At 40.4% G+C, this 13956-nt stretch overlaps 1 protein-coding gene across 1 annotated transcript; it reads right to left on the reverse strand.

The window, feature by feature from the left end:
- Positions 1 to 3969: 3969 nt before the first annotated feature.
- Positions 3970 to 13324, reverse strand: GNG10 (G protein subunit gamma 10). The gene is made up of 3 exons (XM_020972416.2): positions 12938 to 13324; positions 6565 to 6696; positions 3970 to 4608 (listed from the first exon to the last, which is right to left on the reverse strand). Exons 1-2 carry the CDS (start codon positions 13016 to 13018, stop codon positions 6571 to 6573), a joined length of 207 nt encoding a protein of 68 aa, XP_020828075.1. The 5' UTR covers positions 13019 to 13324; the 3' UTR covers positions 3970 to 4608; positions 6565 to 6570.
- Positions 13325 to 13956: the final 632 nt, after the last annotated feature.

Genomic DNA, 13956 nt, shown 5'->3' on the forward strand with positions numbered 1-13956 from the left:
TTTAATCATCTCTTGGACAAATATAGTACAATCCCTTCCTTACCAAGATTTCTAAATACTGAATATTTATCTTGATAGTATTACTAAAACAACAGAATCAATTCCGAGTAGGTATTAAAAGTTCAAATGTATTTAAAAAATTAGGAAATTCAAGAAGACTCATGTTTTGGCTTGAAAAATTAAAGCACAACCAGCCTTATTTTTCTCATTTACTGAGGGGAAGAAAAAGGGAGATCTGAGTAAGACCCAGAATCTGTTGACTATTTCTCAACCATTTTTGGTTGTCTCTAACTTAACCACTTTCCTTCCACTGGCTTTACAGATTTGGCGATGGTCCAGGGAGCTGTCTCTTAAATCTCTAAGCCTAGGAAACTGCTTCCTCTCTATTAAAGTCCAAACCTACAAATATAAGTAACTGAAGATGCTTTGGTTTTAAGGACAAACTCACTGTGGCCCTTTGGCTCTACTTGTGCCCCTTCCTGTCATCAAAACCTGAAAAATTTCTGTTATAACATATAAACACACACATATGTGTATGGTATGGAAAAGTAGAGGAGGGATTAAAGAAAATGTAAATAGGAAACCTTGAAGACTGACTCTGGCAAAGTTCCAGGGTTCCCCATTTCCTCAGGCTAATGATGGAAAGGAGACACCTATGGTGTCTTCTCATTTTACAGCCGTTCAGAAAACAAGGAGCTGGACTGACTCTGCATCCAAGGCAAACAATGTTCATTTCTGATTCTCAGAAGCTTTGCTAGAACAAAGTTCTTGCAAGAACATTGGTCTTGAGAATTACAAAGCCTTCTAAAAGAAACTAATATAATTTTTAAAAAGCCACCAAACCATGCATTAATGACTTGTTAGGGCTTTTAAATTGGAGTGGGGTGGGGAATACTATCAAAATAGTATATCTGAGAAGTCTGTCTTGTCTTTAAATTTTGATGATTATTCTCTCATCACACTCTTTCAGCCTCACAGCATGGCTGCTATCACAGCTGATGACTGCTGCCATTAGAAGTCTAGTCCCATTCCTTACCATCACGAGACTGAGACATTCATCTTTTGCATAGAACTCTTTGACTAGGCTAGATTTTTTTTCTCCATGCACTGCTAATAAGATAATAATTATGTTGTCATTGTTGTTCTTATCCTTACTGTTACTAACTTGTATTATACTAGAGTACCTTATGGCTTATAAAAGAGCTTTCTTCACAATAACTTTTTGGGGTAGGCTATGAAAATATTACCTTCATTTTACAGAAAAGGAAACTGTACAACACCCTTCAAGTTAAATATTATGCAAGCATTAGTTCTATAAATTCAGCAAATAAGCTGTTGGGTAATTAATTTTCCCTTCCTTCATATGATGTAGGTAATTTTTTCGCTAATTACTCTCTTTTCCCTCAAAAAACAATAATGCTTCTTATAAAAACAAATCCTCAGTTTTATTATTGAGACACCACTTTTCTTCCTGGTGCTCAAGAGAGTAGTAAAAGTTTACTCACTTTCAGCACATTCCTATATGACACATAAGTGATATTTTATACCATTTTTTATCTGGTGAGAAAACTGAACTTTGGGAAGGTTAATTGACTTTGCTCACGAGCTCTCAACAAATCAGTGACAGTGCTAAAATGGAGAGTATTATACTTCCTCTTCTGAAGAGTTTTTTCCTCTTGTTTTCTATAATGTTGAGAGAATGAAATGATCTAAGTTACTGTTTCAGTTAACTGAAGGCTAACTAACCATTTAGAAGCTTCAAAAGCTTCATGGTTATTTTGTGATTGTGACCATGGTATGCTATCAAAGCAGAACTTAGTAGACAATGGAAAACTTTTAAAAATGTATTACTTAAACTGTTTTAGTTTATATTTACTTCATTGAATCTTCTGGGCATTCTGTATTCTCCCACCTTTTTTTTTTTTTTGGTGAGGCAGTTGGGGTTAAGTGACTTGCCCAGTCACACAGCTAGTGAGTGTTATGAGTCTGAGGCTGGATTTGAACTCAGGTCCTCCTGACTTCAGGGCAAGTACTCTATCCACTGCGCCACCTAGCTGCCCCATTCCTTTACCTTATTGGGATATGACTACTGGGCTGATTCAAAGTGAGTTCAGTCCAAGCCCCTAAGGATCAGCACTTGACTTTAACTCCCTTCTACCCCCATGTTAGAAGGAACATTGCCCCAATACTGCCCTATCACTGGACCCTGAAAGGTAAGCTCCAAAAAACCAGCACCCATAGCAAGTAATCTCCGGCTCCTCTAATCCTCCTGATTCAGTTGGCTTTTGAAAGTCTCCTTCCCCTGCCACTTCCTTCCTCTCCCCTCTCCTAACCCCCCCCTCTTCCTTTTCTACTGTGCTGTCTAGAAACCCTGCTCATCATTAATTTCCCTTCATCCTCTATTTCTTCTTTTCTCTTCTTTTCTATCTTCTGTGTTCATGGAAACCTAGCTCTCTATTGAGGACATTGCAGCACTCAATACACTAGCTTGGTCCACTATTCATATATTCATATTCATAAATTCATATTATTTTATGTCAACTGGATCCTCATTGCTGAACTGCAAAGCATATTCTTCGTTGACTGCCTCTATCCTTAGTGGTTGTTCCAAACCTTCTCTTCTTTCCTCAAATCTCCAGTTCTTCCTCCATTTCCATTTCTTTCAGCAGATAGCCATGCCTCCTTGTTTACTGAGGAAACAGAAACCATGAGGTAATTTTTCTTCCTTCTTCATACTGCATTCAGTGTGTTGCAACATTTTAAATAGGATCTAGTCCAACTTATTCCTATTCAATTCTGAGCCCATCACAGTATCGATCTGTAATGGCCTTGGCCTGAAGGTTTGCCCAGCCACCTGCAAGTCATCATCTGGGCAATGTACATTTATTAAATGTTTCATTTAATATCAACATCGGGGAATAAAATGGAGATATGTTCATCAACCTCATGAAGTGTGTGTATATCTGTATCATATCTATATCTATATCATCTATATAGCTACAGATATATATCTCCCATGAAAAGTACAAAGAAAATAAACATCTCTATTAGTGAAAAGGGTTACATTTGTTCCCCTTTTGTGTAAACACTGTGATGCTTGCATTAAGCCTTGGAACCATACATTCTGCTTAATGAGATCTTTCTAACCATTTGGGCGTGAAAAAATGTAAATGAAGAATGGTTAATTTTATATTGAACATAATTTAGATGTTTCTGAATGTCTCAAGGTCGTTATAAAAATCCGTTACTTACCTATATAGGTCTCTATGCCTTCAGAGAAGATGAGAGTGCATGGAGCTACTTCCTCCTTCTATATTAAATACCATGGCATTACTGTATTCTCCTAAGGGAGGGATCCTTTTCCATCTCCCTGAGGGCCATCTATTTTCCCATCATTTCTTGCTGCTATCAGTCCTTTTTCTAGATCTAATCTCATCTTTTCTAATTGATGACTTGTAAAGTAGTCTCTGCTTCTGCTTTCTGCCATTTTCTTCCCTTGTGTGTGTGTGTTTTGGGGACTTTTACACAATTACACAGTGGAAAAAAGAGATTTCATCCATTTTGTCCCATGATAAAACATTAGCCTATAAAAGTTTTAAATGCCACAGAAGCATGGCATTTTCCAGTGATAAAAGATGGTCAAAAACATTAGGGAAAAAATTTATTTTTAATCTCCTAAGAAGCTATTACAAAAAACACAAAGTAAACAAAATGAAAAAAATATAAAAGAATAAAAGTATCCTTTTTAAAGTATCCTGCATTAAACCAATGGCACACCACCACAACTACAATAGCAACAGATGTTTAAGAATTGAAAACTTCTAGTTTTGATAGTTTTCTATGACTCCCTGTTTACATTCATTTTCTAATGTTCCTGCTTTAAACATTTTCCCCAAAAAATAAAATTTTAAAATGTAATAACTTCTTAAACATAAATAGAACCATGAAATAAAATTAAGACCACACAAGTTTCAATTATATCTAAATGAAGCAATTTAATATAACAATATTGGTCTTTCAAACAAACTGCTTATTTAAAATAGCTCCAGTTTTTAGTGTTAAAAATAAAATATTTTATCTTCTGCTTTAGAAAAACCAAGACACTGCTTGATTAGTAAAGCCAGTAATCTGCACTTGGGTGTGTTCCCTTAGAAAATGCAAATTCTAAAGAGGGAGAAAAATACTTACTGGAAAATAAAAACCTTTAGGCACAAGTTACAATGAAAGTAATTTTTTGGTAAAAGAAAATGTTTTTCTTCGCTAAAATGTAGCCACTTAAGTAAAAACAGGCAGTTAAAAATACAGAAACAGTAATAACTGAGTTATGAGAGGTGGGTAGTTTTGTTGGAAGTGGAATGTTTTAAAGGACAGAACATTTTACAAGAATTACCCCCCAAAAAAAGCAAGTAAATTATTACATGTGGGTCTACTCCTTTATGTATCTAGAAACTTCCATTATTCCTTAAGGCATTTGGCTGCAGGGGCTGGTAATGGAAAGGTCTCAAATATCTAAAAATTGTTTGGCCACAAAAAAAAATATTTTCTTAAGACTCAGAAGCAGCTGTTAATCACTGCATGCTTGAAGGTAACTCCTCAGTGAACTTCTTCCTGTTAAGAAAAAGAAAATAGTTTGGAAGATGCTCTAATTTTATAAAACATTCCATTCTCTCAAGTCAGAAAATGACAATATAAAAAGAAAATGCCCAAACTATGTTATAAAGATTATAAATTTCTATCAAAAAAGTACAATTACTACACAAAGTTAGTTGTGTGATTATTTTCTTGGTTCTTCTTAATTTAAGCAGCTTCCTTTCACAGGTACAGAACTTCCTGATGTAGGATAATAGGTTTAGAACCAAAATGGATCTTGGTGGTACAACCTCTCATTTTACAGATTGGGAAATGGAGGCCTACAGAGGTGAAGTAACTTGCCTAACAAGGTTTTAGAGGTAGAAGTGAACAGCAGCAGAACTGAGATTCAAACCTAGGTGTTCTAATTCAAATCCAGCACCCTTTCCATTATGCCCTACTGGACAGAGCTACTGAATATGCCAAGATTTGAACTTTTTAGCCTTTGAAGACCTTGATAACCAATGCAAATGCTCACGTTAGTGTTTATTTTTTTAAGAATAAAATATAATTAAAGCCATCAAATACTAAATTCTCTCATCTGTTGGAAAAAAAAGAAAAAGAAAAGAAAATGGAAACATGACATTCCTAAAAATTCTAATATATGTTTTCCATTTACCATGAAAAGAGTAGTATGGTTTTTAAATTAGCAATTAAAAACTAATCTACCCATATTCTCACTTCTCTTCCAAACAACTAAATCTGCTGTCCTTTTGAAGGCTAGATGTCTGAAATATCTTAAGAGGGATATCATATCTGTACAAAAAAACAAACTTATTCTGTCAAGGCTACAGATCAGGGGATCTTTAATTCACTACAGTTATAAATAGAGAACTTGGAGCATAAGCAATTACTAGCACTAATCAGCATATCACAATTACAAGGTGGTTGTAAAGGGAGAGAAGATAGGATTTATACCACAGAATTAATATTAATAAATTAAAATAAGAATAAGGAAAAAAACCCAGTGCTCAGAAACTTCCTTCTCTAACAAGTCTGAATCCTGAATCACGTTTATTTTATAGTTCACAAAGTAGTTTACAACAATTCAGTAAAGTAGGTAACAAAGGTATTATCATCTCCATGTTACAGATGAAGAAACTGATCTTCACTGAGATTACGGGATTCTTCACTCATGGACACACATTAGTACACAGTAGAACCGACAATGAAAATAGGTCTCCTGGATGCTCTTTCTAGTATACCAGTGATGTCAGACTCAAACAAAAACAGGGGCCATTGAACCATACATAAGGATCCTGCAGGCCATATAGTGACTTAGAAAATCGTGGGGGTGAGGGGTGGTGTTACATTATATGTATGCTGTGTAGTGTACATTATATATATTATATATACACATGTTAAATATATATATATATGTGTGTGTATGTGTGTGTGTGTGTGTTTATTATATATTGTTGTTGTTCAATTGTTTCAATCATGTCTGATTCTTCATGGCCCCATTTAGGGTTTTCTTGGCCAAGATACTAAAGTGGTTTGACATTTCCTTCTCCAGCTCATGAGGAAACTGAGTTAAATAAGGTTAAGTGACTTGCTGAAAGTCACACAGCTAATGTCTGAGGCCAGCTTTGAATTCAGGTCTCCCTGATTCTAGGGCCAGCACTTTGCCATCTAGCCACATTCTAATTCTATCTGTGTGACTTTGGGCAAGTCACTTCATGGACTCCCATTTCCTCATCTGTAAAGTGAAAGAATTGGACTGGATGGTCTCCAAGGTCCTTTTTCCAGTTCCAAATCTGTGATCTATAGATTTGGCTACTTTGACTTCATCAGCATCATCAGATTGACCCAATCAGCAAATGGGTACCAAAACTCAGGCAGAGATTATCATCAAACCTATGTGGAGGCCCCTGAAAATCTCAAGGGCATTCAGAGATGAAAAATGAGCCCCAGGAAAGCACCAGCCAGAGTTACCTGTCATCATAGTAAAACACAGGACCGGGGCTCTCGGAAGGGATTGCTCCCTGCTGGAACTCCTACTAGCAGAGCATCTTTGCAAGCATTCTGCATGCAATACTGCTGGAGTTCTGCAGCAGCCTGAGAGACCTGAATGGAGAAAGAAGATAAAAGTTATGTCTTTAAAGACAAGTCTCTCTTCCACCTTTCCCACACAGCAAAGCAAAGGACACACCTGGAGTTGTCTTCAAGAACCAACTTCTACTCCATTATAATAAGCATTCTGAACCTTGATTACTGTTATGTCAACATAACTAGTTTCCTTTATAATCCTATGTATTTTATTTTATGCAGTAAAAAACATTATCCTGAGAAGGCGTCCACAGGTATCACCAGACTGCCATGGGTACATGACACACAAAAAAGGTTAAGAACCTTTGCACTATAGGGATGGACCTACAGAAAGCCTTAGTAACCAAACTCCTGAAAGCAGGGAAGTGGCTGCGGCTGGAGGGGTGGAGGGGGAATGGAGAATGCTCTTCCAGGGAATTATTTGAGATTTTCTCAGTGAAGTGAATGATAACCATACCTTTGAACTATTCAATTCAGAGAAACAGCAATTGTTTGGGGAGTTTTGTCTCTATTTCACAACACAGGGGCAAACTAGTATCGGGGGACTGGTTTTCTAGCAAATATACAACTCTTAGCAGCCCTATATAATGTTCACCCACAGAAAGCAAATAAATTGTTTCAATGCACCGAAAATGGGGATGGATATTGATGGAGAGAGAAAGGAGGAGAACAGAGGAGAGAAGGGAAAGAGAGAGAAAGAAAAAGGAGTTTTTGTCTTTCATCCAGAGAAAGTACTTTATTCAGGATTTAAAATTCTGTACCTTGCAGATGAAGTACCCAATTATCCTATCTTGTAATAAAGGCAATCAATCTTCTGTGACAGTGTTCCATCTTAAAAAGGGGGGGGGGGATTTCTTTCATTTCTTCATGCCAAATAGTTGTGTACACTCTATATAGCTAGATAAGATGTTCTCTGCCTCATAGCAATTTGCTCACAGGTGAGTCTAGAACACGAGAGTTCACAATAATAAGAAATCACTTTGACATAGCATTTTATGCTTTAAAGAGGTTGCAAGTACAAGCCCAGCAACAATAAGGACTATATTAGAGAAACATTTGTCTGGTTAGTTTCCCCTGCCACAACCCTTACATCCCCCCTTCTCAGCAGAAAACCTTTGACTGAAAAAGACAGAAGCTGTTCATAAAGAACATCCCTCTCCTCCTCTACGCAAAACCTCTTGAGGGGCAGCTAGGTGGTGCAGTGGATAGAGCACTGGCCCTGGAGTCAGGAGGACCTGAGCTCAAATCCAACCTCAGACATATAATACTTATTAGCTGCGTGACCTTGGGCAAATCACTTAACCCCATTGCCTAGCCAAAAAACCAAAAAACAAACAAAAAAAACCTCTTGAAATCATGCCCCATTTTTTCCTCCTTTACTCCAGTTTCTGATGAATAGATGGCCTTTCTCCTGGCCAAGACTAACTTGAATTGCACCCTCAATGCCATCTTCTCCCCTCTCTTCCAGCAGACTGCCCCCATGACATCCCCTCATTCTCTCTCTAAACTTCAATCTCTTCCCATCCTGATGCCCACAGCTATGTCCATGTCTCCCCCAATCCTTTGAAAACCTTCTCTTTACCCAATCATTCCTTCAAGTTATTATTATATTCTCATTCTCTCATTCAGAATCAAATTTCCAGAAAAAAAGTGGTCTACATGTGGGCATTTCCTCCCTTTTAGTTCCTCAGATTAAGCAGCACGGTACAGCGGAAAGATTGCTGCATTTGAAGTCCTGGAGTTTCAGTTTCTTTCTTTGTAAAATGAAGGAATAGGACTAGATGACCTCTTAAGATTTCTTCAAACTTCAAAACTAGCATCCTATGATCACCCCTTTGCACTCTGGCTTCCTACCTCATCACTCAACTGAAACAGCTCTTGCCAAAATTACTAATAATCTCAATTGTCAAATTTACTCAGAATGTATTTGAATTTATCCACTTGAAATTCCTGCTGCATGTAATTTACATATGTATATTTACATATGTCATTTGCATATATTGTATCTTCCCCTTCTCACCCATCTACCTAACGATAATTCTTTGAGCATAGGTCACTCCTCTACTCAAAAAACCCCAGTGGCTCCCTCTTACTTCTAGAATCAAATGCCAGTTTCCCTACTTGAACTTTAAAACCCTACATAATAAAGTTCCAATCTACTTTTCCAGGCTTATTCTGCATTACTCCCCTTCCTATCTTCTTCAGTCCAGGCAGACAGGCCTTCTTGCCATTCCCCACAAACAATCTTCCATCTTCTGTATCAGCCCTCTTTCCCCTTGGAAATCACTCCCTCTCCATCTGTGCCACCCACTATCCCTAGTTACCTTCAAAGCTCTGTACAAGCACCACCTCCTACTGGAAACTTCCCTCAAGTCCCCCAGCTGCTACCACTGCCCCCCCCAAATTACCTAAAGTATATTTTGTATATATTTATTTATATGTATTTATGTTATACATGTTGTTCCTCCCTCCCCCCTGCCATAGAATATGCTCCTTAAGGGCAGAAATGAGTTTCTCTTTTTTTTTTTTTGTATTCCTAGCACCTGACAAGAGTACTTGGTACCCAGTAAGCACTTAATAAAATACATCTAATCATTCATTCAACAAAGGCAGCACAGTATATAGAAGACCAGGCACTGAACACAGTGGGAGAAGTTCTGGGTTTCAGTCCCCACCTGTCAATGGAGGTGGCACAGTGATATAGCACTGGGCCTAGAGTCAGGGGGACTTGAGTTCAAATTCAGTCTCAGATGCTTACTAGCTGTGTGACCCTGGGCAAGTCACTTAACTTTGCCTCAATTTCCTCATCTGTAAAACAAGCTGAAGAAGGAAATGACAAACCACTCCAGTATCTTTGTCAAGAAAACCCCAAATGGGGTCACAAGAAGTCAGACATGACTAAAAACAAAAAGACTGAACAACATCAACAAATAAGTTTCAGTTTCCTGGTCGAACTGAATATGACAGCGTATATGAAAGAAAAGTAAGAGCACTATATGGGGTTGTTAGCAGGCAAAACTTATTAAAAAGCTTTGTCCTAGACAATTAAGTAGCCTAATGCTGTGCAGCAAATACTGCAATTCCACTGTTCCTGTGTTCCTGTGTTCCCACAGCCTCATTGGCCTTGCCCTGACTTGTTAAACTACTCCCCAGTGTAAAACGCCAACCACTGTTCTTTCCACTGTTCTGATGGTGAATTCTGACTCGGGTTGGAAGTAGGCCATCCTTACTGACAAAAGATGGCATGCCCTTGGACAAGGCTGATATCCTGGTGGGATGAAATAAGCAGAGGGTCCTGAGGAAACAGGGTACTTCTAAGCAGCAATAAAATTCTAACTGAGTCTATGAAAGGACTGGCTGACTTAAAATGTTATTGCTAGGAGAGACCTTAGGGATCATCTCCTACAGGGGCTCACTCTGATTTTTTTGTGCCCCGGGAGTCTTTCACAATCTAGTGAATGCTATGAACCCCTTCTCAAAATAATGTTTAAAAAAGACATTAAAAATGCATGGGATTACAAAGGAAACCAATTATACTGAAACGGTTATCAATTTTTTTTTAAGTTCACAGATCGCAGGGTAAAGAACCCAGATTCTAGTGCAAACCCTTTATTCTGAAAATAATATAAATGATTAGGGCAGTGTTACATAGAGCATGATAATCACAAGAGCCAGCATCCATATGTTGTCCAGTTGTTTTTTGGTCATGTCCAATTCTTTATGACTCCATTTGGTGTTTTCTTGACAAAGATACTAGAGCAATTTGCCATTTCCTTCTCCAGTTTATTTTACAGATGAGGGAATTAAGGCAAACAGAGTTAAGTGAATTGCCCAGGGTCACACAGGTAGTAACTTTATGAACCTGATTTGAACACAGGAAGATTATCTTCCTGACTCTAGGTCCAGCACTTTATCTACTACACCACCTACCTGCCCTAGAGGTCTATATCCTATAGTTTTCCCTTAGCAATAAAGCCAATAGTCCATATTAATATATTAATTTACAAAGTGTATTCCTTATAACAAACCAGTAGGATATAAGGCAAGTAATATTCTCATTTTATAGGTGAGGAAACTGGGAAAGTGTAGCCAAGTGGACAGAATGAAATTATGAACTTAAAACTGGTTCCGATCAAATCTGCTCCAGCAGTGAATGAGTAAAAAGTTTTCATGCTGTGGAACAGGCTGATAATGTATTTTGCTTTGAGGCTTCTTCAGGGGAAACACGTTTAGAAGGTCACAGGTGCAGGAAAGATTTGACATCAAAAGTAGGCCAGAATAAATCATCAGCAAATGTCTCTAGGTACTTTTAGTGTGTTCAAACAGAAAGCTAGGACTACATGAAAAGTACAAAGTAAGTAATCCTTGAATAGCTTAGATTAGTCTATCTAAAAACCCAGGTGATTAATCCTGAGACAGAAAAACTATTAAGTGGCATGTACTTGGAGGAGAAATTAAGAAACCCATAGCTAAGCATTAGCAAGCCTGGCCCTTTTCACTCATCTCTTGGTACTGGAAGCAGCAAGCAGGGCCTGAAGTCAGGAATACCAGGGTTCAAATCCAGCCTCAGACACTTGCTAGCTGTGTGACCCTGGGCAAGTCACATGTAAAAAAAACCTGTTTGCCTCAGTTTCTCCATCTGTAAAATGGGAATAACATTAGCACCCACCTCCCAAGGTTGTTGTGAGGATCAAATGAGATAGTATTTAAAAATGCTTGGTCTGTTCCCTTCCCTTCCTATCCCCTATAGCTCTAAGTACCCACAACTGAACTGCCTGCCCACCATCCAGCAAAGCCCCACTGGACCTAGAGCCTCACCACTCACTTTTATTTTCCTATGATTGATTAGCTCTAAATACATAACATAGCCCTAGACACTTTGCAATCTTAGGTCAGATCTCAAATCTCGGCCAACCAAGGCCCTTTCCCACCCTTACCCCCAAAACAAAAGTTGATACTGTCCCTCCTGTTCCCCAACACAAAGGCTCAGCTGGGTTTGTTCTGTCCCTAAACATGCCCAGCCATCCCCCAGTATATCTGCAGCTCTGGACTGTAAACAGAAGCCAGCTTGTGAACCCACAATGAAGACATTTACCAGGGTCAGAAACCAGCCCTCCCCTCCTGCCCTTTCTCTCCTGTCTATTCTAAGATGGGCAGCCCTTCCTGGGAATTGGGCCACTTTTGTGCTGCTGCTGCTGCCGCCGCCGCCTAGACTGTCTGGGAGGGCTACAATCAAGCAAGGGGGAGGGGCTCTGGACAGAGGCTAGCTGTAGGAAGGAGGAGAAGGAAGTTAAAAAGGAGGAAGGGTGGGTGAGGGGTAAGGATAGACAGAAGGGTGGGGGTGGGGAGGAGAAAAGGGAAGGGGGAATGGAAAGGAGAAGAGTGGAGAGAAGAGGAAGGAGAAGGCCCAGCAATGCACACACAAGCGCGCGGGCGCGCAAGTCGCCTGAGTAGCCAAGGTGTCACTTCTATACTAGGGAATCCCTCTCTCCTTCCTCCCACAGTCACACAAAAGCAGGGTCACGCAGGGACACGGCTTCCTGGCTCCGGCTCCCACCATGGGACTCCACGGGGCTTTGTCTCAAGCGAGGACGGCAGGGATCCCCAAGTCAGACACCCAGCACCTCCCCGGCCAAGGCCGGAAGTGTGTCCCCAGCTAGCACAGTTTCTGGCACGGAGAGAGCACATGTGTATTGATTAACTTTGGGCAGCATCCTCCCCTTCACCCAGGGTTAAGCACCTTCTTAGCCTCTCTCCTTCGGCCCGCCGGGAGATCTGATTCAATTCAACTAGCACACACGTAGCCCATACTACTAGTAGTACCTAGCATTTGCAAAGCGTTTTGTGTTGCAAAGCGCTTTGCTTAATATTATCTCATTTGATAACATGTGCAAGGCACAAATGGAAACTGGCTGAGAGAGTTCGGATGACTCGCCCGCGGATCACACTAGTAAATATGTTATTAGACACATAAGGCACTGGGGATATACAGACTCAAGAAACACCCGAGTTTAAGCGAGAGAAGGCACCTCTCTATACCAGGATACTTAGCGGCCACACCCTTTCAGCTGAGAGGGGAAAAAAGAGGAAAAAAAGACGAAAAAGACCTGAGGCCTTTTCTCCGCTCTTCCCAGCTACAGACACCCTGCAAAACCCGCTCCCCTCAAAAAACTGCAAACCCTTCTTCCCTGCGGTCCTCCTTCATGCAAACAAGCACCTGGACAGCAGCCAGGCAGCCCAGCCGGGTCCCGACCTTTACCTTGATCCTCTCCACCCCCGCCTCCAATTTCAGCTGCTCCACCAGGCGCTGCATGGTGCTAAGGTTGGAGCTGGAAGACATGCTGTGGCGCGATCCTCCCGGGGCTGACTGTAAAATGGGCGGCTGCGCAGTCTTCCCGGAGGCTTCGAGCTGGGCAGGTTATCAGTCCCGCTGGGGGCTGCGAGCTAGGCGGGCGTTCTCTCCTCCCCGGGGGCAGCAAGGGGGCGGATACCCTTTTAAGAGCTTGAGGCGCGGCTCCTAGCGGTGAAGACTTGAAGATCCCCACCCTCACCAAGTCACCAGCACCCGTAAAAAAAGTGCTAGGGAGGCAGGAACTGAGCTCACAGTCAAGAGGAGGAGAGGGAAAGCGGGGGAGGGAGATGTTGCGATGTTCCCCGGGCCCTCTGAGCAAACACCCAAGAAAAGCTGGCCGAGAGCAGTTCTGCCTGTGCTTGTAACCCAGAGCCCCCTCTATAGGTCAAGTGCAGGAAAGGGCGCCAAGACCCTACAAGCTCACCCTTTGCATTTCCTTTCTTTCCAGATTGTGGACGCCTGGCAGGGGCTCTAGGTACTCAGAGTCTCCCAGAACTCAACACAACTGATTGAAACGGTCTCAAAAAGCCAGGTGGCCCATTCTATCAGTCCTTACTTGATACTCTAATAATGGTACGCTAACAGGTCTAGAACAACTAAAGGATGCAAATGTTTTTCCAGGGACCTCCTTGATAGGCAAATGACCCTATTACTCCAATGTTCCTTGAAGGCAGATTGGCTTAGTGGATAGACAAGTCTTTTTTTTTTTTTATAGACAAGTCTTGAAGACTTAAATTAAAATCTTGCCTAGGACACCAACTATGTGATGTGACACCGGACATGTCACTTAAGCTCTCCCAACCTCAATTTCCTTATCTGTAAAATGGGGTTAAGAATACCCATCTTCAAAAAATAAAAACCCATCTTCACAGGGTTGTTTTGAGAATGAAATGACATGCTATGTGTAAAGTACTTTGCAATTAAAC

Source organism: Phascolarctos cinereus, unplaced genomic scaffold (assembly GCF_003287225.1).
Source record: "Phascolarctos cinereus isolate Bilbo 61053 unplaced genomic scaffold, phaCin_HiC Scaffold_4;HRSCAF=312, whole genome shotgun sequence".
Classification (NCBI taxonomy): domain Eukaryota; kingdom Metazoa; phylum Chordata; class Mammalia; order Diprotodontia; family Phascolarctidae; genus Phascolarctos; species Phascolarctos cinereus.

What these genes read in the sequence shown, in the direction of transcription:
- GNG10 (XM_020972416.2), bottom strand. Translation starts at nt 13,018, where the DNA reads ATGTCTTCCAGCTCCAACCTTAGCACCATGCAGCGCCTGGTGGAGCAG. An exon ending in CGGGGGTGGAGAGGATCAAG is followed by an intron (nt 6,697 to 12,937) that starts GTAAAGGTCGGG and finishes TTCTCCATTCAG; the next exon opens with GTCTCTCAGGCTGCTGCAGA.